The 19094-nt window shown below is 44.9% G+C and overlaps 1 protein-coding gene across 1 annotated transcript in view; it reads right to left on the bottom strand.

Moving 5' to 3' along the window:
* RYR3 (ryanodine receptor 3) overlaps window positions 1–19094 on the bottom strand; it is a 472085-nt gene that overhangs the window by 184924 nt on the left and 268067 nt on the right. The window contains exons 22-29 of the mRNA XM_087815056.1: window positions 13335–13551; window positions 9303–9407; window positions 7653–7756; window positions 6230–6313; window positions 4435–4594; window positions 2669–2816; window positions 1593–1798; window positions 804–978 (exon numbers count right to left, since the gene is read on the bottom strand). Of these exons, the coding sequence (XP_087671182.1) occupies window positions 804–978; window positions 1593–1798; window positions 2669–2816; window positions 4435–4594; window positions 6230–6313; window positions 7653–7756; window positions 9303–9407; window positions 13335–13551 (1199 nt within the window). The remainder of the gene's footprint in view (window positions 1–803; window positions 979–1592; window positions 1799–2668; window positions 2817–4434; window positions 4595–6229; window positions 6314–7652; window positions 7757–9302; window positions 9408–13334; window positions 13552–19094) is intronic.

The following is a 19094-nucleotide window of genomic DNA, read 5'->3' as shown; positions in this document are numbered from 1 at the left end:
CTGGCAAGGATGTTGGAACTTTGCAGTCTATCCTTTTATTCTCTGGTCTAGATGAAGAAAAGGAAGCCAGAGAAGTCAGGCCAACACACTCTGGGAGCCACACAGCTTGTCAGGAGTGAGTCAGCTCTCTCAGCCCAGGGCTCCTCCTGCACCCCAACCACCTTTGTACATAATGTAGCTCAGCAGACAGGAAATAAGCGCCAATTGCTCCTTTGTGTATCTAAAGCACTGCCCTGATTGTGATCTATTCATGGCCATTAATAAATGCCGCTGTGCTTGGCTTCCCAGTGTGATTGATTTTCAAAGTAAATTGTATTTCATTCAAGGGAACAGCTAAATTGAACTTTTGTGTTTCAATGGTTCTCATCAAAGCATCAAGTTCAATTACCCAAACATGCAGACTGACAATTTAAATCAGAATAAAAAGATAATTCTTTAATTCACTGACTTTTCTATTCTGCCAGGGACATTAGTCCCCATGCAATTAGCGCTTCCTCTGTAATAGTAGGAAACCTGGGGATGTTTAAACTGCTAAGGTGCAGACCAAGGAATTAGAGGAGAGTTTCTTAATCAGTCTATCTGGAAGTTCAGCACTTACATTTATGCTGCACATACCAACTATCCCTATTATTTATCTTGATTTCTTCAATAATGATAGTATAAGGGCTAGTTTTCACCACCTGGGTTTCAAATATGCAAAGGACAGTGTAGCCTAAATAAGGAGGTAGATGAGCTCACCCAGCTGTCCCTGGATTTTCCTATGACTCATGGAGTTGGAAGGAGGGGAAAGGTGGTCAGTTTACCATTCTCAATCTCGTAATCCGCGAAGGCAAGTTCTGAGCCTTTATTGGTGATCAGCAGCTCCCCATTCAGGGTGAAGATCATTGAAGCATCATCGAGGTTAATCATACATCCAACCACATCTCCTGGTTGCCAGGTACGTCCAAAATACCCACTCCCTTGATGCCAACGCTGGCCCTAGGAAACAAGATCCCAGAGCTCAGAGAAATGGAGGTCCGAGAAGCAGCTCCCAGGCAGCTAGAGAAATGACCAAGGGAGCAATTTCTCCTAACTAGTAGTGGTACCTGGTTTCTACAAGGCACTTGCCTCTCTACCAAGGACAAGTCACAGGGAGGAGTAATCTTACAGATGAATGCAACTGAGATACATAAGGCTCATCAGAAAAGGTGGCCCAAGTCTCCCAATACCTAGTCAGCTACAAGTCTCTCAATACCTAGTCAGCTGTGACAATCAGCAGGACTCCCTCTAGGGCAAGGTGGTAAGACTTTCCCAGATACTGGCCCATAGCGTTCTGCGAACCTCCTCTGGAGTAGAGGCAATGGGCTCAGGGACAAGGGCAGATATGCAGGTGATTAAAGAAGGAACTTGGTTGTATAGTCTTCCTCTTCCCCCGAGCAAGGAGGAAAGTGATAATCACTAGGTAATAATCATTTAAATTAGCCAGTGGTGGTGGACACTCATTGTGAAGCCAGAGACCCAGGCACTCAGTACTTCCAACCTCTGGCAAAATGCTTGGAGAAAAACAACAACAACTTTGGACTGAGGATGTGTGGACAACTGTCCAAACTCACCCTGCTGCCTTCAAACACAAAGGCTTGGTCATCGGCCCCCAGCTCAACATCAGGCCGACAGCCTGGCCTGGCCCAGCCAACACGCATGTCTCCTCCGGTCACCACCTCAAACTCAAAATACCACTTTCCAGATCTCACTGCATAAGACCGCTCTACCCGGAAAAACCGGATCTTGTCTATGCTGATTTTTTCCACAGCTGGGTCAGCTGTCGTGACAAGGAAAGGGAGTTGAGGGTGTAGAAGGGAAAAAGAGAACACAGAACTTCATTAATTAGGTAGCATTCCTTAAAAGAATTTGAAAACAAAGACTGATGATAGATCTGCCACTATCTAATATTCTGTTCATAATATAATAATCATCACCTACATCATATCATAATAACAATACAAGCTACCATTCACTGACCAATTACTTTGTAGTAGATCCTTTAAACACTATACCTCAGTTTTTCCTAGCAGCAGTCCTATGAGGTCATTTTACAGAAGAAAAATTGAGCCTCAGAGAGGTTAATAAATCACTTGTTCAAGGTCATAGAGCCCATAAATCAACAAGAGCAAGGATTTGAACCCAGGTCTGTCTTACCCCAAATCCAGCCCCTTAACCACTTGTAACACTGCTTCAGTGGCCTGGCACATTCTGGGGTATGGGATGACAATGACATGGTTATAATCTATAAGTTGGTATTTTAATCAGTGTTAGAATTTCATTTAGGAATGAGATTACCTGGTCCAAAAGTAAGCTGATATTCACATGCTTGGAAAATAAAAGAAATAAAGGTTTTGTGACCAAATAATCTGAAAAGCTCAGCTACTCTGGAGGGTAACTTATTCCCTGTGGGACTGGGGCATAGACGTGCTCATCACAGACACATCTGTCAGTGGGACAATGTTTTATCATCAAACATGATTCTCCCCGCCCGTCCCCCCCACCGCTTCTTAAAATACACCATTTAGTGTAGTGCTCTCAGCACCAATATCATTATTAACGGTACAAGTTAGACCTACTGAAAGTTAGCATTTCCCCGGAAGAGCATGTTTAGTAAACTGGGGCCGGAACGAGCACCTCCACGCTTTACCTAGTTCTTGGTCTGATGGCTCCACGTTGTAGCCATAACCAACGAATGTCCGAACAGCTTCCCGAAGGCTGTCCCTGTTTGACTTCTTGGTACGCTCATCCAGTAACGCATATGGCACCAGACGGGGGTTTCTTTTGTTCTTCAAATCCTACGCACAGCCAGAGAAAAGAGGTTTGGAGAAAATGCACTTTGTCTTTACAGTAGCTCGTCCCACTCACGCATTCTCAGCCGCAGTCCTGGCTTCCTCACAGGAGTCTGCTAGCCCTTCCCCCAGTGCTGTGATATTTGGCAATGTACATATTTACTACTTCTCTTCAGGACTGAGTATAAATGGAAAAATTTTACTAATGTCCAAAGCTAGCATTAAAGAAACACATTTTGCCTGGCTGGTGTGGCTCAGTGGTTGAGCATCGACCAACGATCCAGGTGATTGAGGTTCAATTCCCGGTCAGGGCACATGCCTGGGTTGCGGGCTCGATCCCCAGTCGGGGGCGTGCGGGAGGCAGCCGATCAATGACTCTCTCTTATCATTGATGTTTCTGTCTCTCTCTCTTCCTCTCCCTTCCTCTCTCTGAAATTAATAAAGACATAACAAAAAACCCCCACACTTTAATAATGCCAGGTTATGAAGAAAATGCAGTGTCATGAAATGGTTGGGAACCTCCATTCTCAAGGCAAGGCAGATGGGGTTTTCGTAACTACCCCCCATGGAATGATCATACCATGATTTAAACTGTTAGAGTCTCCTCACAGCCTCTTAACAGAGAAACATCTGTGTTCTTGGAAGCACATCAGAAAAGGTGGCAGACCCATAGTGAGTCCATTTCTTTGCAGTAGGCACACACTTGTATTAGTCTGCCTCAGTTCATTAGAGAGGGTTGAGAAGACAATGATAATTGCAGTGAGCAGTCATTATAAATAAATATGCCTGACATGCTGTTTGAACCCCCCCAATCCCCTCCCTACCACAGTTCCTGTAGTCGTGGTCTTCTTGGCTTTTATACATGTGTAGGTTCAGAGGCTCACATATGAATGAAAATGTGTACACACAGCAACTCCTGAACTTCCCTGACACTAATCCTGGTATTTACTGAGATGAAGGAAGCATGTCAAGAAGAGACGTGTGCCAGATGGTTTGGGGCTGAACTCTGGCTCTAAACTCTACCTAAATCCTTGCTGTGCCCTGGCTCTTAGACTGCCTCCTGCTCCAGCTAAGAATCTTGGCTGCCCAGGAATCTTGGCCCAATGAACCGAAATAAGGGGCGCAGGCTTCTTGGGAGGCTGGTTTGCCCCTCTCCTGGGCTAGTGTCCCCTCCTTTTCACTCTCCATGGTAGATACTTGAAACCACTTCAGAAATACTGCTAAGCTGTGATGTGGATTTGTGAGAGCCTTACCCTGGCCTTGGAGACCAGCATGAAAGCTCAACTCTCCACAAAGCATGCAGCAAGACAGGGGGGATGAGAGCAGATGCAGCCTGTGGGCACATACAAAGGGCAACAGGATCACAAGTGAACCAGCCTAACAAAGGAAAAGTAAGCCTGTCCATTTCTATAAAATTGGAGTTGTGCCTGGAGTTAATGTCAATGTGACCATTATGAAAGCCATCCAGGCCCAAGATTCATAAATAATGAAGGAGCTGAGGCAGGAGGGACAGAGTGCAAGGACAACCCCCATCTTCCAGTCTAACACCCACCAAAACAATGGCATGTTGATGGATGATCACATCTCCTAACCTTTCCAGCAGGCCTGACGCAGCACTTCTCACCTGTTGAATGCCATAGGTCCATCCTTGTTTTATTCTGTCTTTTGCCCAGACATTATGTGCATTTTCTGCAAGCTTATCCACTAAAATTTCCTGAGAAGGTAATAGCTTCACATCAGACAAATCCAAAGGGGCCGGCTTATAGCCATTGGACATCATGTAGCTACAAGTAAATGGAAAAAAATTTGTATTTTGAACTGATCTGAATGACTCCCCCATTCCAGATTTTAGATCCATAGCACATGATTAGAAAAGTATGAAAATAGGGCTACAGTCATAGGCTCTACCCTGTGGCAGAATGGACAGCTTGGTTCTATTTCAAGTCCATAGATGAAGCCCCTCATCTACCATCCTTTCTGCGAATGTGTGTCACAGATTCAAAGGAGACTGTCGGAGAAAGTGGATGGTCAGTGCAAATCCAACCTTATTTGTAAGAAAATACTTACACGCCCTACAAATAACGGGAACATTTACCATGCTGTAACATCACCAGAAACTCCTTCATTTTACTTTAAAACACAAAAGGTTCTAACCATACTGGCAAGGACAGGACCTTGAGCCAAATGGTTTCTTATAAATCAGCAGAGAATGATCACTCAGTCTTAGAAAGTTAAACCTTTACTTTGGGAATTTTAAAAAATCATGGCATTAGAGAATTTGTGAACTTGAAGTGACCTTCCTTAGTGGTTAGGTGTCCAGTCCAGGAGTCACAGCCTCAAATGTCCTTAATTTGAAGATAATGTAAAGATGGGAAAAAGCTCAGTACGAGTCCAGGTGGATGCATGTGTGAATGGAGAGGACAGGGGCACTCTGTGGAGTGAATCTCAGAGGAGCAGCTGATCATGGCCATGTGGGAACGTGCGTCCAGAGGCACTCATGGCTGCAGGGCCACTGAATGCCCAGACCAGGGCCAGAACCTAAAGGCGATGACTTGTAGACCAAGGCTCACACTACCCAGGAACCTCTAAGCAGCGTGAGATTCAGGGTCTATTGTAGGCATAAGACACTACCCCTTGTCCACCTTCTTGGGACTCCTGATCTTGGGCAGAGTCAACATGCACTGATTGCTGGGCATCGACCCAGAAGCCCTGGCCAGCAGGCTGCCCCTCCAGCTGCTGCTTCTCAGGCATGCTGCTCTCAGGCTCTGAGAGTGGGGCTTGGGAGGTTCACCGGGAAGAAGGGAAGAGAAGCATTTGGTTAATTCTGGCAACACCCTGGCTCATAACTAATTATGACACCTGTGTGAATGTGTGAGCATCCGAGTCTGGCACATGAGGGAGAGCGTGCCAGTGTGCCAGCGAGCCAGGGGATGTGCAGGTGAGCACGAATCTCAGTGTGTGAGCCCCCGTGACCCTGAGGGTGCGGGAGAGAGGAAGAGTAACACACATGCAGATTTAGGGGCCAGATTAAATCTTGGCAGAGACACCCATTTCTACAAAGGATTTATACGCCTGGCCCAATGCCAGAGGAGTGAATCTTTGCTGTGGCTACCAACCATTTTCGGGCTCCTGTGCCAACTGCTATTTTTACAGATCAAAGGCAGCACAGCCAGCCGAGAGTGCTGCATCTCCTGGCTCAAAACTAACAGTAGTAGCGTAGATCCAGGCAGAAGGGGCAAAAAGGGGGAAAGGATGGAAACACTTGTACTTCCACAGGCTCCTGCTCGGGGAGCCATCCCGAGCTAGCATGCACCTGGGGCTGTCACCTGCCTTTGTGCATGGGCCTCCCATCCTCCCAGTTAAAAAATTCAGACTGAAGCACTGAAATCTTAAAACCATTAAAAAAAAAAATCACCTACTTTTTGGACAGTTTGACCTTCTTAAGATTCTCTTCAGCAGCGGGGTTAACATGAGCGATGTGGCACCCCAAGGCCAGGAGGGTTCTGTGATGAAACAGAGGGAAAGACAAGGGTCAACTGCAAGGTAAAGGTCAGCAAGAACCCTCTCCCGCATCTGAGTTGATAGAAACAGACAGTCATCATTCATTTAGACCAGGCGGTTACCAAAGTTTTTCTGTAAAGGGTCAGGTAGTAAACTTTTAGCCTTTTTGGGCCATATGTCTCTGGTACTCAATTCTGCCAATATAAAGCGTGAAAGCAGCCATAAGCAATAGACAAACCAATGAGCTTGGCTTTGTTACAACAGAACTTTATTTATAAAAATAGGTGGCTGGTGAGATTGCCCACGGGCCACAGTTTGCCAACCTCAGATGCAAATGATAGCAAGCATAAGAATATATTTTAAAAAGTTGGTTCACAGGCCCAATTCGAGACATTTTTGAGTTTATAAATTTACTTAGAATTATATCCTGCTTCTGATTCCAGGGAACAGACAGGATCGTAATAGCAATTCCATGAGTCAGTGAGTATTGACTGTGCGCTCCTGCACAGTGACTTGAGCTGTGCTAGACCCTGTGAGGTACCAGAGCTGCACCCTCAAGAATCATCAGGGTGATTGAAGACATCACACATGTGAGCCCTGAGACAAGGCACAATGACCGAGCACTGTTATGCCAACAAAATCACAGTGTTAAAATGCTCTGCCCTGACAACTAGAGAGAGAACAGGTAACAGGCACCAAAGAAATTCAAGATGGGAGATACCAACTTGGGCTAAAAAATTTAAAGTCTGAATTAGGCTTTTAATCATGGGTGGGATCACAGAGAAGCTAAAAGTTGTGGAGTGGGTGGGGAGAGATTAATCAAAGAACTTATATGCATAACCCATGAACACAGACAATAGTGTGGGGAAGGCCTGGGAGCGGGGTGGATGCACGGTGGAGGGGATCAATGGGGGGAAAAGGGGGCCATCTGTAATACTTTCAACAATAAAGATAAATTTAAAAAAAAATTGAATTTAAGTGAGTCAAACCCTATTTTCCCATTGGTTTCTAGAAACGTCTTCTCTTTTTTTCTTGGTTTAACCTGAAAGAAGCTTTAACCTATAAGAAGCAGTTGGTCCTTTGTGTTTCTTTTTTCCTGCCTACATTTTCCCTCCCTATGGCAAATAGCAAAATGGCCTCTAAAGAAATATATACGCTAAATAACAATGGTGGATGTGTCATTCACTCTGCTAAATCCCATTGCGGCATGAATAATCACCCTCTAATTTATCAGAATGCATCATGTTTTCTAGGCAAAAGACATATCTTTGAAGTTGGGTTACAAGGCATTAAATCACCCACTCACTGTTTAGTCCAAATTCAACTCAATTAAACACTCACTTTAAGGTTTCAGTTGACATTTGCAGGTTATAATTCTTCTCAGTTTCGGGCAGCTTTGAAAACTCCACAAGGCAGGGGTGTTGCCTTTTATTGTCATCCCGTATCTAGGTGACAACATCAAGAATATAATTTAAGTTTGACAGCTGGCATTGACTTGGAAAACAGTAAAGGACACAGTGTGAAACATGGGCCAGGCCATCTCTATCAGGCGAGACAAAGACAGCTATTTGCTGATTGTCAATGGCTTGTGTTCTGTGCATTTGTTTCTAGCCAGGTGTCCGCATTCAGAGCATACTTTTCCACAGAAGCAATTTTACACGTGGTAGCCACGTTCCTGCCTGGCTGAATTCATGGAACCACAATGCTACCAATCAGCAGCATTCTTGAGAACACAGACTACAGAATCTGGACCAGTGCTTCTATTAGGAATCTAAAGTCAGCCACAAAGGTGAACCACATTTGTAATTTCGGATGTTCTAATAGCCATATTAGAAAAGCAGAAAGAAACATTTCAATAATGTATTTTATTTAACCCAATATATCCAACTTATTGACATTTTAATAAGTAATATAAGAGACAGATATTTTATATTTTTTTTCACAGTAAGTCTTCAAAATCTGGTATGGATGGTATACTTACAGCACATCTCAATTCAGACCAGTCACATTTCAAGTGCTCAGCAGCCACATATGGTCCATGGCTACTGTATTGGACAGACATTAACTAATCAAGCCATTCATTCAACAAATATTTGTTGAGTGTCTACTATGTCATAGGCATTGAGCTAGACATTAGGAGTTCAGTGGTGAGCTGGGATAGCCCCAGCCCCATGGAGGGGATACAGCCTCCTCCAGGAACTGGGAGCAAGAATAAAATAATCATAGAAATAAAGGTAAAGCTGCAACAGTGCTTAGTTCTCTAAAGGAGAGGTTTGTGGTATTATACGAGCATCTAGCAGAGAGGTGGTCAGATTTAAGGAGAATATTTCATGGTAGCTATGCCAATATATATGAGCTAGAGTGTAGGAGCCCTTGCAGTAACTAAGGTGGACTGTGCACATTTGAGAGTGTCAGGGTCACAGGAAGCTTCAGAACTCACCTGTCCTTCTGCCTTCAAAGTGACCTTACTCAAATCACAGAACAAAGGCAATTTTCAGCTTCTTTGAAAAATGTTTTCTAGTGAAAGAGATTCCTTAACCTCCTCTGAGTGTCCATTAATCTTAGTGATACATCTGAAAGCCATATTAAACAAATTCTAATTCAAGACAATGAATCAGCCTTTCGTCACCCATGCAGAGAGGACAGCTTTTCTCAAATGAAAGGGAGATGAGAGGGTTTTCAAAGGGGTGCTGAGGATGGACCACATCGCTATCCCCAGAATAAAGGAAACCAGCATTTCAGAGTAAAAAGGGAAGTAGGTTCCTGGTTCTGTCCGTGCAGAGCTGGTCCCCTCAGCACTCCTGATCATACTAAACAAACGACCGAGCAAGCCTGAAGCTGAGCACAGAGGAAGCTAGGCAGGTGGTAGTGGGGGGCAAGTTCTGGCTCATGAGGCTCCCCTCCTCATTCAGGTCTTTGAAGAACCCTTCCAGGTAACAAGGCGAGCCACCCCTTGGTGATCCGCCTGGGCCTGGCCCCTGGAGCCGGTACCTTGCCAAAAGTCCAGCCGAGCTCTATTTTGTTCATTCCCCAAAGCTCGTGGATGTTTTCAGCCAGTCTGTCTCGGATCTTCTCTAGGTGAGGTGGCAAAACCACCTGAAAGGAAAGGGAACAAGTGGGAAGTCAGAACTACAAGATCCAGTTGTACTGAAATCGATCATGGAATCTGTATGGATCAGGTGCCCTAGTTGATTTCACTACATGTGACCTAAGAGCAGCAGCTTCCAGAGATCCTTTCCTCTCTTGGCTTCCTCGCTGTCCACCCCTCTCCGTCTTTGTGGATATTGGTGCTGTGTGTTCTTCCTGTGAATGCTTCCCTGGGCCTTATCTCACTTCCCCACGCCGTCTCCTTGGGAGATCTCACCTCCCCGTAGCCGGGCACTCCCAAGTAAGTGCACCTCCAGCCATGGTCTCTCCTGAAGTTCAGACCCACTGTTCCAACTGCCTGCAGGATTTTCCCACCAAAGTTAACTTAATATGTTATTTGAAGATGAATTCATCTTTCCTTTAAAACCTTTTTCTCTTCTTGTTTTTATTTTCTCTTTTTGTTAAATGGCCCCACCACTGCTTTAAGCCTGGAAGTCACCCTAGTGTCTTTGCTCTTGGCATCATCCATTCCCCCCACCCCTCCACCTACTCAGTCATGAAGTACGTCATGTTTACGCACTAAGCATCTTTCTGAAGAGTCCTCTCCTCTACATTGCTCAATCTCATTATTTTCTCCCTGGACCACTGTAAGAGCCTCACAGTTGGTCTTTCTTACTCCCCCGCCCCCAATCTATACTCCACACTGGCCAGAGCGATGAGTCTACAAAAACAAAACCACATTAAAACACACCCCTCCCGTGTGTCTCCAAGTGCTCCTTGGCACTCCTAAGACTCAGACTAGATGTCTTAACTAAGCATGCAGTGTCTTTCTTCAGTTGTCTCATCACTGTCCTCCCAAACACATCCTTTCCAAACCTCTCCAAATTCTTCCAAAAGGTCACAGTGTCCCACAGTTCTGTGCCCTTGCATACGCAAACTTTACCTCATTAATACTCCCCATGATGCACATAATACATACACATATACATATGCACCCCTCCACACCACATAACAAATGACAAAGACTCTTTCCTTGACCAAACTCTAGACATGTGCCTTTGACTAGGCTCTATCCTTGGCCTTGCCCTCAAGGCCCCAATTTCAGCAAGAATCCTGCTAAATCAGTTTTGTGAGAATCTACTACTTCTGATATTTGATCACCTCCCATATGTGATCAAATTTTCTCATCCCTCACCATCTGGCAGGTGATAGCAGATCACTCTGGCCTGTCTTCAGCTAGAATCCTGTTAGATCAGTTTAGCAAGAATCCATCCCAACCCCTGATGTTTCCTTTTAGTGACTGTCCATCACTGACCCCCCAACCTTCTCCTTGACTATAAATTCCCACTTGTTTTTGCTGTTTTCAGCATTGAGCTCAGCTCTTTGCTGGAGTTCCTTTCTCTTTATTGCAATAGATTCTAAGTAAAATTTGTTTTTACCACTTTAACTGCTGTCCAGCTCTGGTTTTGACACAAAGACCCTCAATATTTATCCTTCTGAATTGAGCTCAAACATCACCACCTTTGGGAAGTCTTCCTCAGTTACCTTTAGGGCCAATTTCTCTGTGTTTTTCTGGAACTTTGCTCATACCTCTCCACTGAGGTCACGAACTGGGGCCCAAGCAGTTTTTTTTTTTCCTTATTTTTTTTAGTTTACTACTACAGTAATAAAACAAATTACAACTGTATTTGGATTCTACTGGTTAACTAAGATAATCTGTTTAAGCTAAGTGCTCCTTAGCTGATCACAGTTTGGAAGTAGATTTGCACATCAGAGGAGCCACATGCTTAGGTGAAAGAGGCCTCCACACATAACCCAGATCACAATGTCAGTGACTTCAGCTGGTGACTACCTGGGACAGAGTAATGCTGGCTTGATAACTGCCTTCTGAGTGTCTGGGGCTGGGCTGCTCAGAGCTGGGCTCCTTTCTCCCCTTGCTCAGCCAAGGGCTGGGGGTGGTTCAAGTACTGGGGCACTGGTCATGTATAACTACAGGGCTCTAGTTAGCGATACTTAATCTGCACATTGGTTAATGTACCCCAGGGAAAATGGAGTTGACTCTATGTGAGTACCTGATATTTAACTTCTCCTTTGACAATAATTTCACAGAACGGTAGATTCTAAAAAATGACAAGGTCTCCTTCAAGATAATTATACCTTTCCAATGAGTCCTTCCCTATTATTTGGTTTCCCAGCCACATTTCCCTAGATCCAGGGCCCATACCAGTTTGGCTTTGGTTCCTGTTGGCACTGTTCTCCTGGCTTATGGATCTATCTCTGCTCTTTGATTTCTAATGTTCAATTCTGCATGTTTAGAAACTCTTCTGACTCTTTGGTCAAGCCCTCTTCTCCCCCCTCATCAGGACTTTCCCTCATTCTTTTGATCTCTTTGAGAGGCCCCATTTCTTCCAATAAGCCTTTTCTGGGTAACACATACTGTTCTGATAACTCAGTAAGAAGGGCAGCACAGAGAAGCAGGAATCGTGCTCCTGCTTGTGCTCTCTGCCCACTTGGGCACTAGGCGACTTGTGCCCATGGAAAATCTAATTGGGTCCTTCGGCCTGCAAGCTTCTTGTGTAGAATACCCATGGACCAGATGATGGAGTCTGAAGATCACCCTGGCTCACAGGTTCCTCCCATTTGCCATCTACGTTCTCAACTCCAACTACTCTCCAGGTGGTGTACTAGGCTCTGTGAAGCAGGCAGAGAAATGATGCAGTTTCTATTTGATGGGACTTGACAGTGATCAGCTACAGGACATGAGAAGGAAACTCATGAGCATGGACACAGAGCTGAATGTAACAGCGTCATATGAATATTATGAAGAAATACGTGCTCAAGACCTGTTACATACCAAAAGAGCTATATGCCTACAAATTATCAACCCAAGCACCTCAGACACAAGGTCCCTTTTCATTTACTTTCTCTAACACCTAGAATAGTGATTTGAGTAGCACTGGTTTATAGAAAATACTGAAAGCTATTTATGGCCCTCAGCATAACCATGTGAACATGTCTCTCTCAAAATAGAGACCCTGGAAGGGGAAAAATGTTCATTTATCAGCGCTTTCAAAGCTCTCCTCTCTATCCCATTTCTTTCAGTTTTATTTCCAACTATTCTCCTACATCAGGGGTGGGGAAAAGGGCGGGGAACCTTTTCTCTGCCAAGGGCCATTTAGATATTTATAACATCATTCATGAGCCATACAAAATTATCAACTTAAAAATTAGCCTGCTGTATATTTGGTCAAACAGTTAATTGAATTTATTAAATTTCAAGTCCCGCCTACAGCTGCCTTGGCAGGGTCAGGTCAAATGATTTTGTGGGCTGTATCTGGCCCACGGGCCGGAGGTTCCCCACCCCCGTCCTACATGCTCCTCTCTCTCCAGGCGTCCAGCCACATGAGAATATTCATTACCACCCATCTGCACTTTGTGTTTTTGCTTCTAGCTCCTTACTTACCCCATTCCTGTTACTTCACCCTGGACACCCCTCCCCATGTGAGCTTACTGAAGGCCCTGACTGAATTCTGTCCTATTTACACAGGCTCTGGACCCATTCTAGCCGAGAAGGTATCTCTATCATTTCCTCTGCATACTCTTCATTTTGCACTTATTACACTTGGACTTCAAAAAGTAATGCATTCACCTTCTACAGCTTCAGCTTCTGGGAATTCCCAGAGAAAACTGAACTCTTTCTGTGCACGCCTCACAGAGCCTAGTAGAGTGCCTCATGTGTGGCTCGTGCCTAACTTGTTCGTTGGCTGAGAAATCCTGAAAGAGCTCAATCTACTCATCTGGTAGAAACATGAAGAGTAACAGTTCACAGTGTCTGACCATCCTATAGAATCTACAGAATGTTTCAAAGAAAGAGAGAGGATGCAGCCTTGTTATTTCATCCGTGCGGGTTGCCTCCTGTTGGCAGCTTGAACCTACCTGACTGGTGTCTATGGGGCATGGGGTGAAGGAGGCTTGGGAGAGGAACTGGGTGGTTCCCAACAGATCTCTAATGCCTTCAGTGTCACGTTTATATTCTTTGACAGGCTCCAATCTCATCTTTTCTTTGGGAAGTAAGGCTTCATAGCAAGGGGCATAGCCAGAGGGAGGCAGGAACTTAAATTCTCCGTGACGTCCACCCATCAGGAAGCGTACTCTGTGTCGTGTGGAGAGATCAACAAGAGAGAGATCAAAAAATAGCCCAGCCCAAATAGGTGCAAATTTAGAGCAGTTCCCCCTTCCCCCAAATTTTGTTGTTGGAAAGTGACTGAATTCATATTCAGCACAGCAAGCACCCTAAAGTGTGAAACAAAGCAGTGGAGAGAGCCCAGTGTAAGTCTCAGTCGACCATGTCAGCCAGGTACTTAAGAGTTGGTTTGAATGTTAATATCACTGGGTTTACAAAATATCCCTATTCTAGTAGGTAAATCATTACTATATATATTATTACTAGAGTATTAACAAGAACAATGATGATGATGATGATGATAATATTGTCTAAATATAACATTGGAATTAGAGCATGAGAGCTTTAAATCTTAATCTGAGAGAGATCAGTCACATATCAATGAAAGGAAGCATGATATAACTATCTGAGGAAAATAGGAAATTCTTATTTTAAGATGCAGGCAAAAGATTTAGTAACACCAGAGTATTAAACACAGATGGTATACATGACAGGGACATTAACAGAAATGCTCCACTGCAAAGGCTGTACTTTTCAAAACAGCCATATGAGGGCGGCTCTGAGGACGCATCAGCAGGTGGCCACTGCCACAGGGGCCAAATGGGAACAGGGTGTTTGCTTATTAGGGTCCCAGTACTTTTCTCAGGGGTACCACCGCCCTGCTGGCCTCCAAGCATGATTCCCTGCCCCACCTCACCAATGCCTGGAGGGACCTCCTAAGGAAGAGGAAAGAGCACTTGGGGGCTCGTAGTAATAGCAGGGACTAATTATAATGCACTGAAGTCTCCAATAGTTTAATTCAGCTTTCTGGCTGAATCTCAGTCTCAGATCTACAGGTTACGTTAGAGTTAGGGTTGGACCCCAAAGCTCCTCCTCCAAGGAGGAGAGGGTCAAAGTGAACTATTTCAAAATGATACTCACATACTCCTAGGTTAGCAACTAGAAATAGAGCTTTTCCAAATCAATGGCAACCGCATTAAAATGACAAGGAAATGAGACTGACGTTTTAAGTAATTAAAACATGGCAAGGTATGTAGTCTTGCAGGGTCAACAATAATTTCACACAGGAAAAAATCAATACATACACATAACACCTGCACACAACATTCACTCCCTCCATTTAACTACCGTTTACTAAGCCCCTAGGACTTGCAGTGTTCTCCGCACTAAGGATTCAGCACCAAACAAAGCATAGAGTAGGCATTCAGCTAGACAAATAGTCCTAACTTCTGACTGGGAGACATCAGATGAGGGAATAAAGAGGGAGATGTAAAATAACTTGGGGTTGCTCCTGGATTGGAGTCAAGGAAGGCCTCTTTGAGGAGGAGACATGTGATTTAACTCCAAGGGATAAGGGTAAGCCAATGAGTTCAAATCCCTAGGAAGAGCATTCCAGGCAGAGAAACATGTGCAAAGGCCCTGAGGTAGATAGAGCTTGGGTGGAGGTAGTGTGGTGAGAACACGGAGAGCCCGGGGGGCAGGAGAAGTGGTGGGAGGCAGCAGGCCTAGAACGGGTGGGGTCTGTGAGCCATCGCAAGGAGCTGAGATTTTCTTCCAAGTGGGAGGCTTATGAGGCAATTTAAAAAGAAATAAAAGCTTTTCAAGTTGCTCTTTGTAGACAGGCCTGGGGACTGATTAGGAGGCAATTACAGGCACCTAACACCCATTTATAGTCTCACTGAGAGATGAGGGTGGGTCGGATCAAGGTGATGATGTCCAATATGGAAAAAAACAGCCAGATCCCACTTTTTGGGGGGAATTAGGAATGTTAGGCATTGGAGTGGGCATGTGTGTGTGAAGCAAGGTGAGGCATACAGAGGAAGGACTAGCAAAGCTCACAGCACCACTCTGTGCTAGACCTTACTTCCTTTCTCTGAAATACTCTGGTCGGCAGCCTTGCAAGAGCCTCAGTGCTGGCTCAGTAATTGTGACTGTGGAAACAGCCCGAGTACGACAATGGAAAAGAAAAATCTCCCCGAGTGAGAGACATTAAGGTTTTGTGTTTTTTTTCCCTTTCCAATACAAACAAATTCTTTATCCAAACAGCATTTTATAAAATGCTGTTTTAAAATTAATTATAGAAACATGAAGCCTCCCACTTTCCCATTTTCAAGTACTAAACAACAATGCGATGGAGTTAGAACCACAATTATCCCTGGCGAGTGTTCCCACATTAAACGTTACGCAATAGGGCAAGATCTACATATATTAAGAATATGAACAAGGACATTAAGACAAAATTGAGTCATTAGCCTGCACTGTTACTAATTTGGTGAACCTGCAGGAAATAATGACTAAGCCTTGGAACCATTTGCCGAGAACTTCCCAATCCGACTGCAACGTAACAGACTGTGTTGCTGACACGTTGAAACTATGGGATAAAACGGGATCTTTCTGAGCAAAGGATGAGTGCGGGACTTTGTCACCTCTCTCCTCACTGAGCATCCTTCCTGCAAGAAGCTGAGCTGGGAGCCTGTATGGCAAGTGTATTCTTGGTTACTCTGAACTTAATTGTTCTTGAGCTCTCTTGCCAGTTCTATTTCGTTTTAAAATTCCTCTTAGGTTTTAAAATCTGCTGTCCTTTTTCTGGACAGATAACAAAATCAAGAAAGGTGGAGTTCCATGTAGCACTTACTGAGAACAGTGCTTTCTGTTTGTATATTCAGTTATTCAAAGGAGGATAATGAATATAAATCTTAATCTTATCTCCTCTAATGGCCACACAAACTGTAACATGAAAAGTTAACACAGCTAGTAATCAGTGTTTATTGCCTGCTGAAGCATCATCTTCCAACGCCATTACGCTGCGCTTCTGTGGGCAGCATGAGCGGTCTTGGGCTCCTTCCAAAGCCCTGTGGGCCGGGAGCCCTGCTCCCAGCAGGTGGCACTGGACAGGCGCTGGTGCCAGGCGCGCCCACCATCCGCCGCTCCTTCCCGCGCTGCCCAGAGACTGTGGGACAGGCTCCCACAAACCACCACCGCTGCTGGGGGTCTTCCTCACTCTCAGGGAGACCCAGACAGACCAGGTCAAAGGGAAGAACTAGGGATGAACTACAGGTGGGAAGGAAATAATCAAAGGAAATAGCTGAAATCCACTTTATTTGAGGATTTTAAAATGGGCTCCCTGCTGTCTCCGAGTTTTAGCAGGGGTCCCGAAGAAGGCCGATTCAGAGAAGGCCAATTTTTTTACATGCTGGATCAACTATGGAGGAGCTCCAACTGTCCCAAATATTATGAAACCAGCTCCATCAGCTTTAGCCCACTGTGCGCCTCCACAGGGCTAAGAAAGGCAGAGAATTCATGTGGAGAGACTGTCCAGGGGGTGGGGTGGGGTGGGGTGGCCTTTCCCATCTGAAGTGGAAGGATGAAGGCTTCAAGGAGCTATTCAGAAGCTTAGCAACTGGCCCCTGATGTTCAGTGAGGAACACATGTGCCTGGTGACAGAGGAGAGAGAGACAGACAGACAGACAGCAAGCAACAGACAGCCTCATGGGAAAGAGGCAGAGATGGGGCCAAGGACTATACTTCTGGAAGGCCAGATAGAGAACCCACAAGTGATCCAGCTGTCAGTCATCTCCAGAAAGGCAAATGACTGAGTAGAGATCAGAAACCCAGGGGTGCAGGCGGTGGGAGGCCTGGGAAAATGCAGAGGGGGGTTTGGGGTCAGTCAGAGGGAGCAGCCAACACTAGTGGCAAAGCTTGTGTCAAAGCAACTGCTGTCAGAGGCTCCCAACCGAGGCTCTTCAAGAAAACTACCAAAGGGCCCCTGAAGAGAAAGAGGCAGCCATTGTACAGCTGCGACACAGAGGTCTGGTGCCCCCGACAGCTGCGCCAACTGCACAGGATGAGCCCTGCCCCCCGTCACCTTGTCCCCTGGGATCAGCTCCCGAGGGTCTGAGACAGGGGCTGGCTAACTGGGGAGGAGCTGGACCAACAGGGACAAGAGTCGACCTCAAACTGCTGGCCGAGTGGGGGAGGCCTCAAACATTGGGTACAAATCTGGAGTTTTTACGTTCACATACATGGAACTTCTCAATTACTGACAAGATTGTTCTTATTCTTAAAAGGAGTAATAAGGTTACAGAACCTGCCCAAGAACTTCTCCAGAAGCCCAGAGCATGGACTCGAAGGGGTGGAAGGAGAAACAACAAAGTTACACCCACTAGTCTACTCCTGTCAATAAATCCGTTACCCGGCACTCGATGTTTGTCTTTGAAATTCATTCATAAACGAGACCTTTCCAAATAGAATGTAAGTCTCTCTCCTCTAGGTGTATTCGTCCCTGCTCCTTGGGTCCCACTGAATCTCCCAGCATCACAGAAAACTTCAGAGTTTTAGAAAAGATAATTTAAGAATAGAGTTCTTAATTAAAATTAGTTCTTTTTTAGCCTCAGATTTTTCTCTGTATTAATGGATTTTAAAAATCAATTTCGTTAATCAATTTAATCTCTTCCACTAAAGCACTTGCATCATCTTCTGGGGTCCTTCCCGTGGCCCAGACATTCCATCAGCTCTTGAAGGTTTTTTTCTTCCTAAAGTGATTACAGTAAGCAATAGTGTCCTTCGGTTCCTCCACCTCGGAATAAGCAATAGCTTCAGGAACGGCCACCTGGGAGTCCTGAAGTTTCGGGATGTGTAGAGGAATTTTCCATTTACTTGACTGATTTTGAAAACAGAGCAAATTGTATTGGAAAATCCTCACTCGTGTTTTTCATCTTTCGAGATTTGGGCGTTTTTTGCCTGCCAGTTTGCAGAAAAGCTGAGCATGCCTATTGCAGATTTCCAGATCTGAAAGACTGACCCATGAATAAAAAAAAATACAGCGAAAATCAAAGCTTCACTGTGCTCAGAAAGGACTAGGTTTCCATTTCACAGCTGACTAGCAAACGTGAAGTCCCCTTAGCCTTAGTTACTCTTATCTGCTATTGAGTCCCTCCTGGAGCGCTGTCCCAAAGGACAAAAGGATACAGGCCGCGGTTAAGAGAAGAAACCAGCAAGCTTTGCTGACCTGAATTCGACTCGTAAGTCATGATCCATAGGGGACTCCTTAGTCCATTTTGCGGAGACGGGAGACCCGGCTCAGGTATGTCCGTTCCCGCATCCATATTTCTTCCTGGGCGGTGTTTGATGAGAGGCCAGGGCAACCCAGCCAGCGCTCATCATGTTCTTCACAGAAGTCTATTTATCTCAGCAATAATTCCCACAGCACTGACCACAGCAAGCTGGAAATAGCTAAGCTGTTGGTTACCTGAGTTTTAGCCAAGTCCGGTGGATACCAACGGAAAACAAACAGCAACTGCAAACACCAACCATGTCTGGATATTGTTGTTTTATAAATTAGCAAGGGCTGGTAAGAGAGTTATTGTAAGATGATAAAATAATCTATGGGGAGTTTAACTCGAGCAATAATATATATTCTATTACAGCAGCGATTTTCAGCCTTTTTCATCTCATGGCACACAAACTAATTACTAAAATTCTGGGGGACACCAAAAAGGTATTATATTTTTTAT

Source organism: Miniopterus natalensis, chromosome 1 (assembly GCF_054644295.1).
Source record: "Miniopterus natalensis isolate mMinNat1 chromosome 1, mMinNat1.hap1, whole genome shotgun sequence".
NCBI classification, from domain to species: Eukaryota; Metazoa; Chordata; class Mammalia; order Chiroptera; family Miniopteridae; genus Miniopterus; species Miniopterus natalensis.
Note: the sequence above shows the minus strand (reverse complement) of the source record. Positions and strands in the feature narration are given on the sequence as shown.